This window comes from Carassius auratus, unplaced genomic scaffold (genome assembly GCF_003368295.1).
Source record: "Carassius auratus strain Wakin unplaced genomic scaffold, ASM336829v1 scaf_tig00004584, whole genome shotgun sequence".
NCBI classification, from domain to species: Eukaryota; Metazoa; Chordata; class Actinopteri; order Cypriniformes; family Cyprinidae; genus Carassius; species Carassius auratus.
In genome coordinates this window covers 664,338-687,824 of record NW_020523609.1, presented here as the reverse complement: position 1 = coordinate 687,824, position 23,487 = coordinate 664,338, and the positions used below count along the sequence as shown (strand labels likewise).

Below are 23,487 nucleotides of genomic sequence, written 5' to 3'. Positions count from 1 at the left end.
TTGCTCTGTCACAAAACCATACGTGCTTGCTCAGATACACGCTGCTCTACCCGGAGAGAGTGTGCACACTTAAAACGTGTCTCCTCTCACTTAAACTGCGTCCTGTGCGCTCACAACTCTCTCTATGCTCATGTGCTAGATATTAATAAGGTTCTCATGTTTTTATTTCTAGCCTTTTACCGCGTGCAGTGTGAACGCTCTGATCCGTTAACATGGGCTCGGAAAAAAGGCGCATCACAGACAGTGTGTGAACCTGGAGTTAGGCATATGCCCAGTCTTTTCTGTTCTCATGCTAGGCGCTGGATTCTGATTGGATCTGATAGCATACTACGGGAGGTCAGGGCCGTGGAAAATCGTGCTATAAAGCGATGTAGAAATCGCGCACGCTCAAATCGTGATTTTATGACGATTTCTTTTAATCGCACAGCCCTAGAATGGACTGGAAATTAATAGAAAATAATTGGCGGCCCACCTGCAATACCACCGCGACCCACTAGGGTTGAAAACCACTGGCATAGATTGTTTTACCTGATATGAAGTGTGCACTGCAAGCACGAGCATTATTTATGATCATTTTCGTCCAGTCTGTACGCCGTATTGCATTCAACCACAATTGTCTTCTTGATTTCTGTGAAGGAATGTCTGCCGGGATCCGGTAAAACTTTAGTTTTGAAACAAAAGTGCTGTTCCTTCTATTCTGGCAGCCAAAAACCAAACAAGAACACATTTTAAAGTCAAAAACCTCAAACTTTTAGCGCACCTGCTATGAGTTCTGCCTTATGTTTTGCCTCCAGCTAGAGCAGTGACGTCACAGTGACGTAGGCGATTAAGGGGTCTACAGTAAACATTAAAATAAAATGCAAATTTTTACTACTAAATTTGTTTGTTCGCCTCTTCAAGAAGAATCGCTTTATGTATTCCACAATTTTAAGTTGCTTTGGATAGAAGCGTCTAAAAATAAATAAATAAGAGTTTTCATCATATTCAAACTTAAAATCAGCAGGCTTTTATTTTGGCAGGTTTAGCAGGTTTAGTAAGTATATGCGCTTCCGGATTTAGCACTGCTGCTGATTTCTTTTACTGTCTATGGATTAAAGAGCGTCAGTGAATGAATGTCAGAGTTTTGCATTGTGCTTTGAAAATGGCATGGCATAGCCTAGATTTATGCTTTCAGGTTTAAAATAAAACTTATATAGTAAAGTTTGTGATCTAAAATGGTAATTGTGTATTAACAGCGGTCAACCATGTCGGTGCACAAATGCGCTGTCAGAACATATTTATATAACGCATTTTTTATTTTGGTCGTGCATGTGGACCTGTAAAGACACCTCCGACGTTCTAACAGCAAAAAAAAATTAAAGAGCCTGAGGAGCATTAAAAAAAGACGTATTTTGTTTCTGTGTCACTAATTATCAGTCAATGTAAACTGTATTTATTTTACTGTCTATGGTATTCACCCCGTTGAAGTTGTCATAATGATGAAGGCAGTAACAATTGTAACATTACCTCATGCCTTGACAAACAGGCAGAAAAAAAGTCTCTTGACGACAGGAAAATTGTCCTCACATTAACAACTCACTCAATTTGCAGCACTGGTTTGTGTTAGGTTGCTGTTAATAAGTGACTGCATTTGAAAATATCTCTGTTTTACATAAAATAATTACAGAAACAATACTAACCTTTTTGTTGAGTCTTTCCTCAGTTGTCCCAAACCAACCAAAAAAAAAAAAAAAAAAACTTGAAAAGAAGTCTCCGTTGTCATTGGTCAGTTTTTTCGCGGGCATTGTTGCTACTGTAAATCGATTTACAGTAGAGAATAATTACAATACTAAACTTATATTTTCCCAAAATCCTTTGCTATTTACAGTATTATACTGTTGTACATATTACAGTAAAATACTGTTCAAAATACAAAAATCCGTTACAGTGTATGCTCTCAATGTCAAATGCAGAAATGTTAATCCATGCGTTTGCAACCTCAAGGTTAGATTATTGTAATGATATATTGGGTGGTTGTTCTGCACGCTTAATAAACAAACAGCTAGTCCAAAATGTAGCAGCTAGAGTTCTTACTAGAACCAGGAAGTATGACCATATTAGCCCGGATATATGCTATTCTCCACAGATATAAATATAAACAGACAACTATCACTGCATTTTATTTACAACTCCAACACTTAAGCAGCTTACTTAACTCTAAACCACAATGCGTGAAGTCAGTGAGTTAATAGTTAACAGTGTTAGTAATTAATGCTAATTCTGGCTGGCCCATCACTCTTTCATTATGTTGAGGTCATACAATCATACAACTGCTACCAGATATAAGAAATGTATTTGATGTCTGTTTTTTTCTTTCTGATAACTTGTTAAAAAATGCAATATCTCTCAACATATAAATACATAACTTATTTCTTTATAAATAAAACTAAGTGAAGTGTTTGTATCACTGGCTCTGTGAACACTGGATGTTTAAACTACCAAATACTTTCACCTTGATCTTGTTTTTCCAATGACCAACATTGTATTCACCTCAGAATAAACAAAAATGTGTTGCAAGTGTTTAAAAATAGTTTCTGTATGAAGTAGATCATAAATTATGTGACTGTTGATATTAATTGCTGATAACCGTCTGTATCTCATATTATTAACCTATCTTAACATGAAGCTGTCTCTGACATTGTACAACATATAATCAGAAGTGTTTCCTCTAGCTGTATCTTTAGTTAGATTCAATACACAGATTGACACATTGAGCCATTTTATGACTTGGGATGAATGAGTGAAGATGTAATATTTAATTAAAAAAATCTTTTTTAAAGTAATTATATTCTGTATAAACATTAGGCCTAATTGTAAGACATTATAACCCTCTGTTTCACAGACAAGGCTTAAATCTAGTCCCAGACTAAAATGTAAATCTGAGCTGTTTCAACTGAAAGAAACATGCACTAATCTTAAAATATTTCAGTTTCTTTAATGTGACAAGATACACACCAGGAATGTTTTTTTTCTAAGGCATGTTAATATAAATGTCTAAAATGTCCTAATTGAACTACGGCCTAATCCTGGCTTGGTCTAAACCCTGTCTGTGAAACCGGGCCTAAGATTATTTTAAAGATTTTGTGATGTTTTCATAAAATGTAAGCACATTTCCCTCTAATTTATCAGTGATGTGATTTACTTTTGAGTTGTTTAATGTTGATGATTTTCATCAGATTTAATCATTTATTGGGGGAAAATAAATACAATATTCTTTAATTATACATATTTTTTATTTAAATCTGCAATTAATTATATAAACTATATATAAACTGTACAAAACAAGTGATACTATATTACTATATATGATTCAAACATTGAGTAGTTCCTGTAAAAACATTTCTGAATATGTATTTCCTGTTAATAACATGATATTTCTAGCTCTACAAGATAGTTCAGGAAAGTTCAATATATTGCTGGCGCCGTCACACAGAGCCGCTGCGCTGCTGTCGTCCTGAACTTGAATCCCGACTCCTGGATCTTTCCCGATCTCTCTCTCTCTCTCTCTCTCTCTCTCTCTCTCTCTCTCAGCTGACATTCATTCATGAAGACATCAGGTGACGAGAAGCGCCTGCTCTGATGATATTGTAGTGAATATATCGAGTAGTTCTCCAGCTCCTCCTCCTTTATCCAGGCTTGGGACGCTGTGATTTATGAAGAAACCCCTGTGACACACTTCTGGAACACATTCATCATTACAATATTTCGTTTGAGGCTGTCACTTAATTACAATGTGAAGTACATCTTGATCATGATGCTGAATGAACTTACATTCAATGAAGATATAATACCAATAAACAGAGCAGAAATGATCATAACAGTCATCTCTGGTCTTGGTTTTGTGCCTTCACTGGGGATTTGCCTTTCTAGTCTCTCTGGAAGATTTACAGTTTTGGATGAAAAACACAAAACATAAGTGTATCCTTTTATAATGTCAACGCAAAAGAACAAAGGCTGGAATGTAAAGATTTTTGTCAATCATGTGGTTTTACACACCTCGAGTGAAAAGTTCAACACTCTTGATTACTTGTTCCTTCATGAAGATGTAGCACTTGTATTTTCCTGCATCAGTGTGTTGAAGGTTGTTGAGTTTGATGGAGAAGTTTCCTCCCAGATACTCCTCAGGAAAGCTTTCAACTCTGTTTTTGTACTCTGGATCCTGTCCTTCCACAGAGACTTCACCATTAATAATGATATACACATTATTACTATTACCTCTGTGTCTCCAGCGCACTAGATCAATGTCTTGAACTGTATCTGGTGGTTCTTTAGAAGAACAAGGTAAAACAGCAGATCCTCCAATAAAACCCTCAACAGTCTCCTGCAGAGACACTGAAAACAGAGAAAAGTTATGAAAGAAAAACAGTTTAGCAAACTCAAAAGGCAGAAAAGGTGCTTCTGAAATAATTGTTCATTTTAGCACTCACCTTCACTTGTTAAAAGAAACACAGGCAGGAAATAAAATAACCACCATCTGCAAACACAGAAATAGTTGACATTTCCTTTAAGCAACAAATTTCTCCTACTGAGCTTCATCATAAACATATGCAATGAAGTACATGCAATATTTCTCAAACTCTCTAAAGATGCAGTCACAAAAGTAACATTTCACAGGAAAAATAATAATATATTATTATTTATATATTTATTTATATATAATTCATTTTTAAATGAGTCAATGATTCAGTGAGCCATTTATAAAAACGGTTACTTGATCACTGACTCCGAGAACACAGAGGAGTTTAAAGTCTTCCTCAAATTGCTTCATTTATTGACTGAATCAGTCGTTTGAATGAGTCGGTTGAATCAGTGATTCACTCATTAAGAAAGTGACTTGTCACCACCTGCTGGTGGTTTAATATCATATTTAAAAGTATCATTGCACTTTTCCAACATTTCATATTTTCTATGTCAAAAAAGTAAAACATGAATCTAATAACATAATTTATTCATTTAGACAGATGGAGTTTGTTGATACTGATTTCATTTTAATAATAATAACAACCATGATGTCTTATTATTCTAATTTAATGTAAGGATAAAATTTAAGAATTCAACATAAATGTAGACATATACATTTAATCAGTTTAGGAAAATATTTTCCTTTATAAAGTTAAAAGTGTAACAGCAATCAATTGAAGGCAAATATCAAAAATATACTTATTAAAGTAATACCTGATAAAGCACTGATTAGAGTGATTCAGAATAAATTACATTTGTGCCAAAAAAAAAAAAAAAAAAAAAAAACAAGCTCGTGTAAAAGCTTAATATTGAGTCCTGTATTAGCAATGTTATTGCTATGAGTTCATCCGCTTTAATATTAATTTTTGTAATGTTGTTTTTGTTTTCCTCATTGTTACTTTGCACTTGAAATGGTTTGAGATGGATAGAAATGTCCTCGCTGTGTGAGTTTAGTCTTTTTCAAAATTCATGTTCACCCACTGCTCCAGGTGTGTGCACTTTGTATGGGAAAGCACAAATTCTGAGTATGGGCCACCATACTTGGCTGAATGTCTCTTTCACTTTATAAGTAAATATGGTTTAAAATCATAAGATAACCTCTAAGAGCAATGTAACTTAGTGTTAGTATTTTGTAAGTATTAATGGTCCATATTGCACTTAAAAAATAAGCTCTTTTTGCTGGATTCAATATATATATATTTATTTACATATATTTTTTAAAAAAAGTACAAGGTTAGGCTAACTGAATATATGTGATATCAAATAAGGGTTAGAACAAATGTAATCTAAATATAATCCAAAAGTAATCAGATTACGTTACCAAAAATGTGTAATCTAAGAGATTATATTACTAATTAAAAAATGTTTTCATGTAATCTGTAATCAGTAACTGATTACAATTCATAAGTAATCTACCCAGCTCTGCAAACTGATATGCATTTTTTTTATTTAGAATTTGATGCACAAATTACATTAAATGTGCATTAAATTACAAATGTACAAATCAAGTAGAAAATTTGCAAAAATTAAAATTTAAATGCATAAAATAAATTGTATATTCTCGCATTAATGTCTACTGTTGACTTCCAGCCTCTTTCACATTTTTTATCACTATCTTTCAGCATGTCTCATCCATGAGTATGTGATATTGGACAGCAAGCGTTTGGGAGTTTTGAGAAGTTAAATGAGCAATGAAGCTATAGTGAGCCCCTTTGTTAAAAAATACCTGGGGTTGAGGAATAATACAAAAATTGTCATATTCACTCAGTATTACTTGATCTAATTCACAAATATCTCAACTACACACAAGTCTATTAATTAACTTCTTGTTTATTGAACTGTTATGTAAACTGAATGTAATCATGCTGATTTTTGAAGGAAAACAAGTTACTTCATGTGATACTGATTTTCTATGTAAAATGATATAAATATATATATTTCCTGCCCCTATATCTTAAATTTTGCGATCATTCTAAGTGCATTTTAACAGACTGAATCACGCAGTGAAAAAAAAGCACTCTAAATGCACGCGCACTACTCTGATCTAATAGACTTCACAACACTCTGTAGAAGTGTTTAGTTTGGTTTTGGGCAAAATACTGATAAAGGTCAAATCGCACATTGCTAAAATAGCAATTACGAAATTATCACGGTCGATATATATCACACACCCTGCACCACTGTCTTCTTGGCTAATTTGTGCAAAACCTTTTGCAAAACTGTCAAAGCTTTATCTTAACCACCAATGCAACAATGCAGTTATTTACCTTACCTCTACATTCTTGCAAAGGGTTGATGTCGAGATTTTATAAGCTGCTAGGTCTTTCTAGGCAAACACAACTTGCACTGAATAACAGAGTTTAAATTTGGCCAGGGCTTCACTTCATTTCCTTTGAGTTCAACTTCAGCAGAATACTTCTCCTGCTGATTATTTAGGCTACTTAAGTAGTTTCCAGGGAGCTTTTTATTTTTTTTACTAAGCAAGCTAATTAATGTGCTTTGAAATGGAGCAAAGTAGAATACGTCAAACAAAATATACTTAAGTAAAATTTAATATTTAAAAAACTACTTTAAAAAGTAGAAGTACAAAAAAAAAAAGACTCAATTACAGTCACGGAGAATAAATGTAATTTGTTACTTTCCACCTCTGATTTTAACAGACTGAATCATGTAGTGAAAGAATGCATTTGAAATATGCACGCACTAGTCGAATCTACTAGACTTCACGGCACTCCGTAGAAATGTTTTGTTCGTTTATGGTAAAATACAGATAATGTTCAATCAACATATTAGAATCTGAATATTGCAAAAGACAATATATAAATTTATATATATATTGTTGCAATCAAAATTACTCAACCCCTCAGAGACTGCAGTAGTTTAAATATACAAGCTTTTCTGAAGATCCAGGATAAAATTAAAATTGCATCTATAACAGTTCACTGCCATTTTAAAAGTGATATTGTCAATATATAATGTAATATTTTTGAGTTATAAGATTTTTTTTTATAATACTGCTATAATTATTCAACCCCTATTCAACATTGCTGTTTTTAAATCACTTATTTTCATGGTGGGGAATAAACACAATTAAGCCTTTAGAAACTATTAGAATTAGCTTGAGCTGTTACACATACATACAGTTAGCGCATGCATGTGCTGAAGTGGAGTAGAAAAAATGTCAACCGCGATCTCACAAAAGCTAAAGAGAATAAATATTGTATTACTTTAGAAAGTCTAAGGCTATATGAAGATGGCAGCTATGGCTGCATTTCTCCTAGCTCACTTTTGCGGTCTTCTGGTTGTCATCTTCTGGCTTGTCATACGAACCCCATAGCTGCCCCAACATCCTCCAGATCCTCAGGTCTGATCTTAAACTTTCTCAAGTTGTTCTTCATCTGGTCTTTATAACCCTTCTTCAGACCCCCAGCTGAGCGGCGACCATGATGTAACTGCCCATATAGTACTCTGCGTGGAATCAGATATGGGGGCATCCTTATCACATGCGCCAAACACTCAAAGTGATGCTGGGTAATAATGGTCTCAATACTTCTGCAGTTAGTCTTTTTAAGTATTTCAGTGTGAGGCACATGATTAAGGCAGGTAATTCCCAGAATGTACTGAAGGCAACTTATGTGGAAGTGCTCTAAGGACTTGATGTGACGGCAATAGGTTACCCATGCTTCACAGCTATAAAGAAGGGTGGTGACACAGACCGCTTGATATACAGCGACCTTTGTGGAAAGATTAAGGTTCTTATTCTGAGAGACTCTACATCTAAGTCTCCCAAAGGCAGCTGATGCCTGTTTGATTCGGCTCTGGATTTCATTATCAATGCCACTATACTCAGAGATAAAACTCCCCAAATACTTAATAGATGGCACTACTGACAGGTGTTCCTCACCACATTGAAGGCAGGAGATGTGGGTGGGACATTGGTACTGGCAGACCACTTCTGTCTTGGTGGTGTTGACAGTCAGCCCCATCCTGCTTTACGCACTCACTGCCACATCTAGGACAGTTTGAAGATACTCCGGAGTATAGGACACAAAAGCACAGTCATCTGCATACTGAAGCCACAGGACCTGCTTACTACTGAACTTTGTTGTTGCATGTAGCCTCCCAATGTTAAAGAGGTTGGCATCTAATCTGAAGTCCACTGCCATACCACTGCTGTTTTCAATATCATTATGGAGATGCTTGGTTACACACAGGAGGAAGATGTTAAAGAGCACTGGCTCTAACACACTCTAGGGCTGCACAATGTGTCGTTTAAGCATTGATATCGCAATGTACGAATCCATGATAGTCACATTGCAGGATGTGCGATGTAGGCTGTCTTAGTCAATTCGTTATTCATTAACTGTACGGGCCAGCTGCTCCAGGCCCTTGACGAATGTGATTCGCGGATTAATTGCACAGCTTAACCATCATAGAGTGAAAGTTTTGACAGGGCAGAGAGAGAGAGAGAGAGAGAGAGAGAGAGAGAGAGAGAGAGAGAGAGAGAGAGAGAGAGAGAGCGAGAGCGTGCGGGCGTGAGAGAGAGAGAGATAGAGAGAGAGAGAGAGCGAGAGAGAGCGTATGCGTGTGAGAGAGAGAGAGACAGAGGGAGAGAGAGTTTGTAAGGAAAAAATTTTATTAGGTTTCATATCGCAATATATATAGCAGAAAAATAAAATATCGCAATGTCATTTTTTCCCAATATCGTGCAGCCCTAACATACATCCCTGCCTCACTCCTGTACGTACAGGGAAGGGCTCGGACTCTTGCCCCCTATGGTCACCCGAGCAGCCATCCCATCATGGAATTGACGGAGGATGTTAACAAACTTATCGAGACATCCAAACCTAAGGAAGACATCCCATAAGAGTTCTCTTTGCTCAGTGTCAAATGCTTTAGAGAGGTCGACAAAGTTCCATACAAATATTCTGATGTTGTTCCCGACACTTTTCCTGAAGCTGTCCAAATTCAAGGTAGGCAGGGCTAACGGAAAGCACCTGCAGTTCTCCTGTTTGCTTTTCCGATACTAGTACTAGAAGCAGAGCAGTCTTTAGCAACAGTGACCGTAAGTAGACTGTAGCCGCTCATAGTGGGCAGATCCCATGAAGGGACAGTGAGGGGGCAAGGCGGATTCAACTTACTGGCCCCCCTCAAGAAGCAGACAACCAAACTGTTCCTGCCCATCGATTGGCCTGCTATGTGTGAGAGGCTGCGATAGCTTCTACATACAGGTGCTGGTCATATAATTAGAATATCATCAAAATGTTGATTTAGTTCATTAATTCCATTGAAAGTGAACTCTGTATATTATATTAGTTCATTACACACAGAGTGATATATTTCAAATGTTTATTTATTTTAATTTTCATGATTATAACTGACAACTAAGCAAAATCCCAAGTTCAGCATCTCAGAAAATTGTAATATTGTGAAAAGATTAAATATTGAAGAAACTTGGTGCCACACTCTAATCAGCTAATTAAATGGTCTCCCAGTCTAGTTCTGTAGGCTACACAATCATGGGGAAGACTGCTAACTTGACAGTTGTCCAAAAGATGACCAATGACACCTTGCACAAGGAGGGCAAGACACAAAAGGTCATTGCAAAAGAGGCTGGCTGTTCACAGAGCTCTGTGTCCAAGCACATTAATAGTGAGGCGAAGGAAAAGATGTGGTAGAACAAATAAAAAAAAAGTGTACAAACAATAGGGATAACCGCACTCTGGAGAAGATTGCGAAACAAAACCCATTCAAAAATGTGGGGGAGATTCATAAAGAGTGGACTGCAGCTGGAGTCAGTGCTTTAAAAACCACTACACACAGATGTATGCAAGACATGGGTTTCAGCTGTTAAGACAGTGGTCCAAGGGTCCATATCTGCTTTAATTTTTGAAATGGATGATGCCCATGGAGGGAGAACCTATATTTGTAAAGTTGGGACGATAGTTTTATTCTCAACAATATGAAAAGTGTTGCCACTCCCATATTTAATGGCTCTGGCAGTAGCTAGCATCATGTTATTAGATATTTGATTTGGTGTAAACATTCCATTCTAATGATAACACTTCGTCCGTATGTTGGCGAATAATTACCTACCTAATAAAAACTCAAGGCAAAAACTAAAGGCAAACATGAACATGGACCTGTTGATGTTTGAGACATATTTAATTTTCAGTTACATCTGACATAACGTTAAAGGGTCAGTATTCTAATATTCAATATTCAAACCGGAGAGCTAAGAGCTCTAACGTTAGAACTGTATGTAATAAAAATAAGATTATAACTATCAAAGAACATAAACTGCATGTAAAAGAAACAAGATTGTAAGTATGACTATCAAAAAACATAGGCTATCAAAGAGAGCAGAGTTATAATGTACATAAACATGTCATACAGATTTACTTCTGCAGGAGTAGCAAACACACCACTCCCCACGTGTACATAGGTTGTGGATGCCTTCAGGAGTTTCAAGAAGGGATGAGACTTGTAACGTCTGGCCTTTAGTGGGTGTGCCTTATAAGCTGCATTGTTCATTCCCTCAGTTTTTTTCCACAGTTTTTTTGAAAAGCAAATTCAGCTTTGACAGTCAAAGCACTTCACGTTGTTTTAACAGCCTCTCCTCAATGACCGTTTTGCAGAAGTGCTTGTATCCATTTTCATATATGTTTGTTTCTGTTCTCTAGATTTTGTGTGTGGTCAGGTACCAGGTATAATCCCGATAGCAGGAGAAGTGATACCGTGCTTCACTAGCCACCAAGTCCCGGTCTTGGATGTGGGGAAGGAGAGACTCATCACTTCTATCTTCAGTGGCTAGTAGCAATTTCCCGGCATGGAGTGTTTCACACTGTGTTAGCTTTTCTTTTACCCTTTTTCTGCTGTATTTCTGAACCTTGTACTTCTCATGTTTGCAAATAATGCATTGTACTGGAAGCAGGTGTGGGGCCTGCTTGGACATGTAGAGATCACGGGCATAAGTGGTCCAAAGTTATTTTCTCTGATGAAAGAGAACAACTTTATAGTTGCTTACACTATGTGTACTGTTTGAGTACATGAATTACTCCGGGATATTGGTTTGTTTGAACTGAGAGGGAGTGTCAGTCACATTAAAAAAGTAAACATCTTAAGTCATTTGTGGATTTATGCGTATTAGAGATGCGAGCCGTTTAAAACGATTCAGTTCGATTTGGTGAACTGAATGATTCGTTCGCGAACCGGATATCCAGACTGCTTTGATTTGATCTCTTTCTCACACAGACACGGAAGAGAAGACAATGCTGAATAAAGTCGTCGTTTTTGCTATTTTTGACCAAAATGTATTTTCGATGCTTCAAAAAATTCTAACTGGCCCTCTGATGTCACATGGACTACTTTGATGATGTTTTTCTTACCTTTCTGGACATGGACAGTATACCGTACACACAGTTTCAATGGAGGGACTGAGAGCTCTCGGACTAAATCTAAAATATCTTAAAATATGTTCCAAAGATAAAAGGAGGTCTTTCATGTTTGGTTAATAATACTACATAATTGTGATAATATGACAAGACCAGTGCACGTCTGTCTCTGACTCTGCGCTACAACGTAGTTTGAATTTGTTATGTGACGTCACCGAATGTTATAAATCCCATCTGTGGGACCGTACTCCCAGGGGCACAGAAATAAGAATTCCATATGTGGGACCGTACTGATCAAAAGGTTGAGCGTGGAAGAAAATGGCCCTTATCCAACAGCTCTTGCAGGAAGGACAATATCAGAGATATGTCTAAGGAAATTGGGGCTGCGCCATGGGCTATACACCTGACACAGAAGACAGACCGTTTAAGGGCATAGAGTTGTTTCGTAGCTGGTTGTTTAGCCTGAGAGATTGTATTTAGTATGCTCTCAGGAAGGTCCACAGACTCCCAATGAGAGGACAAAGGTGCAGAGCCCACAGCTCTAGCTGGGGGTGCCATATCTTTCTGTATCTCCTGAGAAAGGAGGTCCCATCTCAGGGGAATGGGCCAAGGTGGGAACCATGGGGCTAAATCGCAGGGGTCTTAGAGCAAAATTAAGTGTATAACCTTGTTGTATTATCCCCAAAACACAGTCTGACACTCTGGTGATGGGCTTTCCTCGCGATAACATCGGCTGGTTGTGTGGGTGCTATTTGGAAGGGCCCAATGTTCACAACCCCAATTACAACAAGCACACTGCCTTTGACACCAGGAATTGAATGGGGTGCTTGGAGGCATAAGAGAGGATGTAATGCTTTACTGAACTCAATGCTCTAACAGCAAGAGCAGTCAAACATGCAACATGTCTGGAAACTTACAGCTCATATATTATCCTCCAGCAGAGAAAAGCGAGACTAGTGCTGTCAGTAAGAGCAGTCTAACTCAGTGAGCGTGCGGTCTCTTCCTTGTCATAGGCTCGTACAGCTCCACTGCCGAGCCATTGGTTCATTTTTAATACACGCCAAAAAACAAATTGCCATGCAGTTAATCAATGCATGATTGAAAAAAAGGCTTAAGTTCAGGTGAAAAAAAGGATTTTCCTCCTAGCATCTTTTAGCAAGACACAGAAAGAGTGAAGTATTGATAACGGAAACTACTGACTGAAATTACTTTTGAAACTGTGGAAATTCACTCAAGCAATTTTGAATAAGAAAATAAACTAAATAAGTAGCATTCACAGTCCTTGTTTTGTAACACCAATTGCTTTGCAATCCATGTTTTATAATACAATCAGTTTTGTCAAGTATTTGGCAACCTGGTTGGTAAGTGCCTACACAGATTTCATGAAATATGGCTACACAAACTTTACATTTCATGTAAAAAAATAAAATTTGGTCATTTTAAGTGCACAAAAAAATAACATTTTATGTTATTTGAGGTTTTAGATTTGTGTTGATTTGATGTAGTATGTTAATGAGTGCACTGATCTATATTAAGGCTTAAACTTCAGTCTGTTATTCATACAAAGGAAGAAATCATGTTGCTTCAAAAATATACAAGTTAATTGCATGCTAATTTTAGTGTGCTTTTTAGAGACCCTTCCTTATTTAAGACTTCTTAATAAATATTTAATAAAATTATATAATGGAACTTGATATTATAAAGTAAATATTGGACTGAATAACTGACATTTACATACATGTATACATTTGTAAAAATATGCTTTGTAAAATGTACATTAGCTGGTCTATGTAGAAACATCAAACTTTACCTTCTGAGATTTCCAATTACCCATAAGTCCATGCTGACAACAGTGAATTACTGTGTTTAACACCAGATGTACACGTTCAACTTCCAAAACCAGATGACGTGGTTCATTTAGAAGCAATCATCTTAAAATGAATGCTGGAAAAAATAAAAAAAATACAAATTCATTACACATTCTTCCAAAACAATCAATGAAGCAATTCACAGCAACAAATACACGGATGTAAAATTAGCTAAAGTAAAAAAAATTATCATTAATATTGATTTCATCATGCACAGTCATTATGTTGGGGACAGCAAACAGCTTCGAATCCATTTTTTTATTTTTTATTTTTTATTAAAAGCATCAAGTATTACAAATATAACACTGCATTTAGCCAATAGAAGCAACATAATGAACAAATACATTACACAGTTATATTATGTTCCGTAAGATCACAGTACATACATACACATATCCTGTGTTAGCTGTACATTTAATGCACAAATAAATGCACAACTGTCTCCATTTGTGGTCTGCATCCTATGTAGCAGCCTTTCTCAAACTTTTTTCAGTCAGGGCACCTTTCAAAAGTGCATAAAATCTCAAGGCACCCCAGTGTAAAATATAATTTACAAACACTGCATAACCCAAATGCAAATGTCCTGTTTATTGAGACAGGACAGTAATGAACAGAGCATAATACGAACTGGAAATAACAATAACAACTTTATAGCACCTTAAAAACACAGGTTTGCAAAGTAATTCACAAAATAATTAATCAGAGACACAAATGCCATAAAACCGTAAGAGGTGGACCACCCAATACAAGAACCCAACAACAAATCCAGACCAGGAGAACTAAAATGAAGTGCAGGATACAGTTAAAATAAAATAAAAAGGGGCAGTCATAAAAATAAATAAAATCAGATACAATACGATTAGAAAAAGATGCATGTTAAAAAATGCACCAGAGATAAGCAGGATTTTTTTTCCATATAATGCTTATTTTTATCTTTGCCATATGCACATGCACACACACCCACATACCTATACACCCACACACACAAACAATAATCCGCAATGAGAGAGAGAGAGAGAGAGAGAGAAAGATCTACATGCGCGCATGCAGCGCGCATTAGCGCTCACACAAGCCGGGGGTGTCACGATCGGGACACAGGAAAACACAGAGAGAGATCCAAGTGCAGGTATGTCTTTTATTGGGGTAATCCAAATCGTTATCCAGTCCAGGCAGGGGTCAAAACCAGAGTAGCAATCCAAACATAGACAAACACAAAACAATCAGGCAAGGACAGGACTAGAAGTAGCGTGAAAACTACAAGGACTCCGTGACACATACTAAAACAGACAGGGTATAAATACACAGGGAAATGACAATGCTAATGGGGAATTGGCTGTAATGAGTGTAATGATTAATGACCAGTGACAGCTGAGTGCAATGATTAGGCCGGTGACACACTGGCTGCGTGGCGTGAGCGCCGCGTGTCTGAAGCGTCCCAGAAGCGTGGCGGATTCTGTGTCTTTACACACCAGAAGCGTGCCTGACGCGGCGCTGGCGCGCTGCTGCTGTAGAGGGAGACCGTTGACAGACCAGGCTCATGTCTTCATTACAACAATATATACTTTTTTCTACACACCTACACCTACGCCTACTGATAAAGGACACCGTCAAAAGTATTGACGGCGAAATAGATTATGTTTGACAGGTGCAATATTTGAAAATCGATAATTATTATTATTTTTTTTTTATTACATTTATATCTGAATTTATGTCAACATATAGACTTTCAAATATCAAAATATCAGGAATTCATATGCATTTGTGTACAAAATTTAAACACATTTTCCTATTATATTTAGCCTGGAAAAGCTTCCAACACGCGCGCGTGTCGCTGTAAAAATAGGCGTCGGTTCTATTTCTAGCAACCAAGCGTTTGCCGCGCGGCTCACGCCGGCGGCCTGTAAGTTCTAACCTGTTAACAAAACCGACACGCCACACGGCTGAGACGCTTGCGCCACGCATCCAGTGTGTCACCGGCCTTAGACAGAGATCGTGGGGAAAGAGGACATCTAGTGGTTACCCAGGGAACACAAACCAGACACTGTGATGGGGGGTGGGGGAGACCACAATCAATGAGAGACGTGAGCCTGGTGCGACGCACACAGCCGCCCTATCCTGGCAGGGATGGATGAGAGGCAGACACGGAGCTCCTGGTCCACAGTCCTCAGTTGCTCCTTGTACTTGTTCTTGATGTACGTCAGGCTTGAAAAGCTCAGTTCGCACAGATCAGTTGTGGAGAAGAGTAGCAAAATAGCAACAGCGCTACTTGAAGCCACTGGATACTCTTTTTTCACTGAAATCCAAAACCGGTCCAATTCCATGTCACCAAATCTCATTTTCAATGTGCGGCCTTCCCTGATCTCCATCAGTTGCTCCTGTGTTGGCAGTGGCCAGTCCTTTGCGCTATCCAGAGCGCTTGAACTCCAAGAATCACGGACCCAGTCAAACTGTGCATAAGACTCCGATGGAAAATAATGATTAAATCGCTCATCGAGAGATTGTTTTTTTTTTTTTTTTTTTTTTTTAAAGCCTACGTAATTTTTTGCCGGCACCCATGACACAGTCAGGGGGCACCCCAGTGTGCCGCGGCACCCACTTTGAGAAAGGCTGCTATATAGGACCAACTTTTATTTTGAAAAATGTTTCACACATTACATTTCACTTTCCCCAGCAACAAACATGAAATATTAGTGAATATAAAAATATATATACATTTTGGTTTTTGTATCATGTGTGTCATTTTTGATTGTTTTACAGTTTTAATTACTTTCAAGTGTGTCTTGTTTCTTTAAATGCTCTGCTACAGAATAGAAAATAATCAGGACCATGTAACAAAGAACAGGAATTTAAATTATGCATAGGAGCATATTTTAAGACATTTTAATATTTGAAACTAGCTGCTTAGGCTTCTTTACAGCATTAGAGATGAGTGTATGTTTCAACTATAATGTATATGCTACTATGGTACTGACATGGGTACAATTTAAACAAATTAACTTGTCTTTATGAACTAATAGTGAAAAAAAGTACTCCTTATATGCATTCAGTGAAAAAAAAAAAAATATTGTCCACATTTCTACATCACTAGAGTTGTTTTAATGTTGAAACCATGTTGAAAATGTTTAATGCTAAATGGTTGAAAAAGGTTAACAAACTTTTACATTTATATTAAATTTAAGATTATTATTTTAATAGCATTTTAGAACATTTTAATCATGATAGCTATTCTAAAATCTAAAGGGATATGTTAAATATTATAATCATTAACAACAAAATTAAATTTCCCTGCAACAATTCCTACTGGTTGTTTTACTTTATTGCTAGGATCATGATTGGTTTATCTGGCTGTCATACAGGAAACTGGACAATTGGTTGGCACCTTTCTACATTTGAAAATTATTGTCTTTCTGTGAGTGAGGCAGATGACTGTGAGCTGCTGCTTGTTTAACTGTTCGGTTGGTCCCAAATTATTTTATAATTGCCGGTTATTTTTTTTTATTTTGAGCGAACTTGAGTCATGACATGTCAATGGAGAACAAAATGAAAGCGAAATTGACGTGACATTCAGCCAAGTATGGTATCAATACTGCTTTTTAAAGAACTTTCTTTTTAGTAAACCATTTCTTCTTTCCCCTTGTCGGGTCATCAAGGATTCAGCTTACTCTTGAAACATTGGTAAGAAATTTACCACTTCTGGTAGAGATTCATTGACCTTTTGTGATAGGTTGTGATTTTACATAGTTTAAATTTTTTTTTTACTTAATTTGGTTTTACTCAATACACTGTTTTGCTAGTTTTCTGATTAAAACAGTGTAAAAGTGGGCTCTGAAAGCACTGCTTGTGAATAATTAGTCAATATTGCAAACTTTCATCTGAATATAAGGGTTCAATTAATAGTGTTGTCCACTTTGTTTACAACCCCACTGTTACTGAACTGTGAACTGAAAATATTGGTTGATTTTTTTTTTTGCATTCAGTTTACAGTTAAATATTGTAGAATATCAAAGATGATATTTTATGAGGATTTATTTTTGGTGTTTTTGTTTATACAGGACAGTACAGAAAACAAGTACACAAGTGGGAGAGAGATGAGGGGATGCATTAAGAGGACCTAGAGCTGGGACACTTTCAAGGATCACCAGAAGCATAATCACACTCTATTCCCGAGGCTGCTGCTTCTAACATTTTAGTTTCTCCTTCGGTAGAAATCACATTCAGAATTCCCTGCGAAAAAAACAAACAAACAAACAAACAAACACAGTCCGGGAGTTTCCCCCGTGAGAAACCCCCATGACTAGGAATTGTCAAACTTTCCCAGCCCTTACAGAGCCCCGGTTGCTGGTTCCAAACTGGAATTCGAAACTGTAGTTTTCACCCAAAATAAAAGATCAGCTGGTTTCAGTCTTAAAAGTACAAGGGTTTCTCTTGCAAGGGCAGCAAAAAATATGCATTCATATGCAGAATTTTTTTTATAAAAACCTTGAAATATTATTGTATTTTGATTGTTCTTCTACATGTTTTTAACAATACATCCATACATACATACTCTGCTAAATTGGTATTATTTTAATCTGTTTTATACAGCATGTTTCCAAAATTAAACTGCTGTTTCACAGTTTTGAGCATGTGGTATTTTATTGAATTTAGCCCGTGGGGGAAAACATTGCGTTGGCGACAATTGAAATAAACGGGACAATCACGCCGAAGAGTTGCTGTGTCGTTTTCTGTACCTCCAATAAACTAACAAATTATGAATTGAAGTTCTACATCCTTCCTAATAAACATACAGAGCCGGAAAGGATTACAAAATGGCTACAAGCAATAAGTTGTGAGGATGATCAAGGGAAGTTGTGGAATCCCAAGGCTAAGCATGTGTGTGTGTGCAGTCGGCATTCATCACAGGCAGGCTATATTAAATCGTGTTCATTATTAACGCTATCAAAACTGTAAGGTTGTTTCAGAAAGTGACATGATTAGCCTTATCATTCTACCTAAAGCAAAACTATGTAACGTCAGCCTAGTGTCGAACATAACCCCGCTTAAAAAAAGCATGTGGACACGTAAAAATTTAGTTTTATGTCAGAACTTTTACACTTTCATTCATAAATTCACCCTGTCTGTGTTTGGGAAACGATTGAATCGCGGAATCCAGTCAAAAATAGAACTTGCTGCATAAAGCAGAACGTCACTGGATTTGGCTATTTTTGAATGAATACATCTATATTTGGGCTGTAAAATGAATCGAATATCGATATGGACTAGTGTATATGAATATTAAAGTTAAAAGAGACTACAATTGTTCTACGTGTCTCTGGGAATGAGTGCATTTTGCTATTCAGATACACACGATGCTCGCAGTGTTTTCGCCCACGCCGACTCCGCCCTCGCCACGCCCCCAGCTATGACTAGATCAACTGTATCTATGGAGGTACGACGGTGAAACGTCGCGTTATCAATGTTGTTTCACTTTTCAAAATCAACCCCTAATTCAACGTTAATCCAAAGTCTACAGAACGACCATAAAATCATACGGTGAAACAACGTCGAGATTTCAACGTTGATCCAATTTGCAAACTAGAAAGGTCATTCAACTTTGATTCAACACTGACGGTGACGTTTCAACGTTCAAAAGCCGGCGGTGTTGGCATTTAAAAATAAAATAAAAAAATCGCCATTTTCAACAAAAGTGACTTTTCGGGGGATGAAAGTCGTCGTCTGTTTAAACAGAGAGCGCCAGAGATGATTTCATGTCGTTAAGTTAATGAGAACTGATCATATTAACCGGCGAAACATGCTCCCCAAGTTTTCTTTAGAGCGTCTTGGTCGTTTAAAAGTTATCTTTGGCACGTGCAGACTAGCTATATCATTCGCTTCATAAAACAAAGGTCATGCACCATGTTCTCTTCCTTTTCCTATAACGTTACATCATTTGGGCTTCATAAAAAAATACAATTAAAATCCCAGAAATTATAAAAAGAAAGCGACAAACCTTCGGAGAAATGAGATGTCATCCGCTTGTCAAAAGTGAAAGTAGTTTCTCCCTTGTGCCCTACGAGATTCACATGCCATCATGTGGGATTGTCCCATCTTGGATATAAATAGCCGCAAACTTTCCGAGAAATTGCCAATCCCCTCCTCATTTTCTTATGAATATATTCAACCCAGAAACCTAGATTCTTCGATCCTTTGCCCATGTGTAGGCTATGTATGGGATTCTAATCAAATATTATATTTAGCTACACATCCCTGCATATGCATACACTTTTTTTTAAACACAAAGTTATAATTCTGCCACCAGGTGTTTCCTATTATTGCTCGGTTGCATAGCAACGGTGGGAGCTAGGGGAGAGCTGACAAGAGGACTTTCCTGCCAGGATAGGTGGAGATACTTATATGCATATATGCATATATATATATATATATATATATATATATATATATATATATATATATATATATATATATGTGTGTGTGTGTGTGTGTGTGTGTGTGTGTGTGTGTGTGTGTGTGTGTGTGTGTGTGTGTGTGTGTGTGTGTGTGCACACAAGAGCACACACACACACACACACAGACACACACACATACATAGCAGTTCAAATTTTGAATGATATCTTACAAAGGTATGATTCTATGTAATTTATTTTCTTGACCATGGTGATCATATGTAGATGTTTGTAACCCAGATTTTTTTTAGGCAGCTAACCATAAAAATAAATCTGAAAAAAAAAAGAATAATAACAATAATAGAGCATAGTACAGCTTAATGTTCAGCAGAGCAGTGCTCTCTTTGACCGGTACAGCAGCACTATTTAAAAAGAAAAGGTATTTTACAATGTTGATGCATTGTTGTAGATTAAAATACCCAAGTATATTTAGTAGGCAACTTTAAATGTAATAACCTTAAATATATTGCATACCTTTACTTTTACTCTCAATACCTTGAGTATATTAGAGTATGCAAGATAATACTCAAAGGATAGTTCAGCCAAAAATGAAAATTCTGTAATCATTTACTCACCCCTAAGTTGATCCAGGTTTGGAAATTTAATTTGTGAGTGAACAATCCCTTCAGCTAAGGTTTTAAACATGACTAGTAGTTTTTCATCAGTATTGTATTGGTAGTTACTAAAAGTAGTTTGAGAGCTAAAGTTTCCCAATATTTCTTGTACTAATTACGTTGTCATAGCATTTTCTCTTTTCCTTCTTTCCCTAAATCAGACCAGACCCCTGCACTGCAGTGAATGTGCCAGCGCTGAGCAAGCAGGCCCTGACAGTGCTCTGACAGTGGTACATCATACAGAGTGGTCTCCAGAGTGTTTGACATGTGCCTCGTTCCACTGTCACCACATTGTCCTCCGAGTCACTAAGGAGGTGTGGTCTGTTTCCTGTGGTCTTGTCCTGGTGGTCCTCTGAGACGGTCTTTACAGGGGATCTGTATCTGAGGCTCTAGTTGTCCTGGTCTCCGCTGTCTTTCAGGGCTGTAGAGGTTCTTTCTACCTCTTTCTAGCCTCTGCTCCTCCCTGGTGGGCCTTTGTCTCATCTGCTCAGCTGTGGTGGTCCGCTGCACCGCCCCGGTGGGCTCCAGCTCAACCTGCTCTGCCCTGGTGGGTTTCTATCCCGACTGCTCTGCCCTGGTTGGCTCCTGTTCCCGAGTTAAGCCCACGACGGGCTCCTGTTTCCCATGTTAGGCCCAGGAAGGGCTCGTGTTACCCAGATCTACCTGTTTGTGTGTATTCCATGACACTTACAGTAGTAACAGCCAGTTAGCTGACTAAAAGTGATTGAGGATGGATAATTTAGATGAACCTGTCTTCTTCAGTGCGTAATAGGAAAATAAAAGCTGCTGTTTTCACAGAACTTTGAAAGAGCAGTGCATTACAATGGTGAGGGAAAAGCTTTGTGTATTGCGCAAAATCACAACCATACAGTCTATGATCACAACAACAACTTTTGTTGGGCATCTATCGTCACCTGAGGAGATTGCAAAGATTAAATGAGTTTTGTCCTTTTTTTTTTTGTTCTTGTTTTTTACTCTGAAACATGAAATGTGGAGTTATCTGCTTTTGCTATAAAACAAACTTTTAATATGTGAAAAAATATATACTTTAAATGAACTTTATTTTGTAAATTACCTGTATTTAAATTATTATAAACTGCAGTTTGATTGATATTACTTGGAATGCGCAATAAAACATTTCTGAAAAAGAAATCAATAAATGTTAGCGTTTTTTGCAAATAAACTCTTCACACACACACACACACACACACACACACACACACACACACACACATAAATGTATATATATATATATATATATATATATATATATATATATATATATATATATATATAGTTTATGAAATGTTCAAAATGCAGTAAAGAACACGTCTTCCCTTCAATTTCTCCCTCCATTTACAGTTTATACACCTATATCTCCTTGACTCATTCTGCAATTTCCTTGCAAATAAACCCTGACTACCTTCTTCTTCTTCTTTGACTGTTTGCAATATTGCCATCTGCTGGACTGTTGTTCAACTTTCTTGACAATTGATTTACTTGAAAAAAAAAATTTTTCGTATTCGTGAAACAAAAAATTTGTCACGCACAGAGGCGTACACTGAGTCCGGTACGTATTAATGAATGCGTAACAAAAATAAATAAATTAATTAATTAAAAATGTCGTCTTCAAGTAGTGATCAATTGATCCTGAACAGAGACTGGATGTAAAGGTATGGACCTGTACATGCGCGCTAACACAGGTGGTTTTCAGGGACTTGGTGTGCTATAATTATAGCTGTGCTATAATATTATTTTTAGTATTTTTGATACAGTAATATTTGTATAAATAATTGTAGGCAGGGCCGGCCCTAGTGTTTTGGGTGCCCTAAGCAGATTTCCAAAAGGGGGCCCCCATACCTACAGTTTCATCTAACCACCCCCAACCCATCCCAATCCACACTGACACCTTTAAAATGTATATATATATATATATATATATATATATATATATATATATATATATATATATATATATATATATATATATATCAAGATATAGATGGGAAAATAGATTTGGGTAGTTGACCAAATTAAAGAAAAAATGCTTTTTTGTAAAACAATATTCTTGGTCCTTCGACTAATTAAAATGTTCACAGAGTTTAGTAACAGAATATGGGGTCACACCAGATTTTAGTGTCATTATGTATCAATTTCATATGCTTTTAGAAATATATGGATTCAATTTTTTTGTGTAAAATTATGCCTGAGGTATTCTATTAACAACTGTATGCTTTTCTTTTAACTTTATAAAAGTGTAATTTATTGAACATCCTTGAGACACACCATATGACAATTTTAAGATTTAGCTAAAAAAAATTGTAATAATAATAATAATACATGTAATAACAAATAAGTTTTTATGACAATGGTTCCATGTAAGACACAAACATTTTAAATGATGACAATATTAATTATTTAAGTTTCTTATTTTTATTTTTTATTTTAAATAGTCAAAAAGTTAAGGGTAGGTGTAAGGGGCTTTTTATTGTCCCAATAAGGTGGCGTCCATTAAATTAGACTCGATAAGTTATTATTATATATTAAATCATACAGTTATGTGTCACCAGGGTGACAGCTTTGACTTTAACGATGCTCAGCTTGTTAAACAGCAAGCGCACGTGAGCTCAGCTTTACAGAAACTCGCTGATCAGATTACAGAGACAGA

General features: G+C 36.7%; 1 protein-coding gene across 2 annotated transcripts; it reads right to left on the bottom strand.

Annotated features, from left to right (window-relative positions):
* Positions 1-3,269: 3,269 nt before the first annotated feature.
* Positions 3,270-19,879, bottom strand: LOC113070594 (CD276 antigen homolog). Of its 2 annotated transcripts, none has more exons than XM_026244000.1 (6): positions 19,752-19,879; positions 13,705-13,838; positions 4,467-4,513; positions 4,036-4,371; positions 3,811-3,914; positions 3,270-3,714 (listed from the first exon to the last, which is right to left on the bottom strand). In XM_026244000.1, exons 2-6 carry the CDS (start codon positions 13,734-13,736, stop codon positions 3,691-3,693), a joined length of 543 nt encoding a protein of 180 aa, XP_026099785.1. In that variant the 5' UTR covers positions 13,737-13,838; positions 19,752-19,879; the 3' UTR covers positions 3,270-3,690. The 2 variants fall into 2 exon arrangements, with proteins under 2 accessions (XP_026099785.1, XP_026099784.1); XM_026243999.1 differs by having other exon boundaries at positions 3,270-3,717; positions 19,752-19,870.
* Between the last annotated feature and the right edge of the window lie 3,608 nt (positions 19,880-23,487).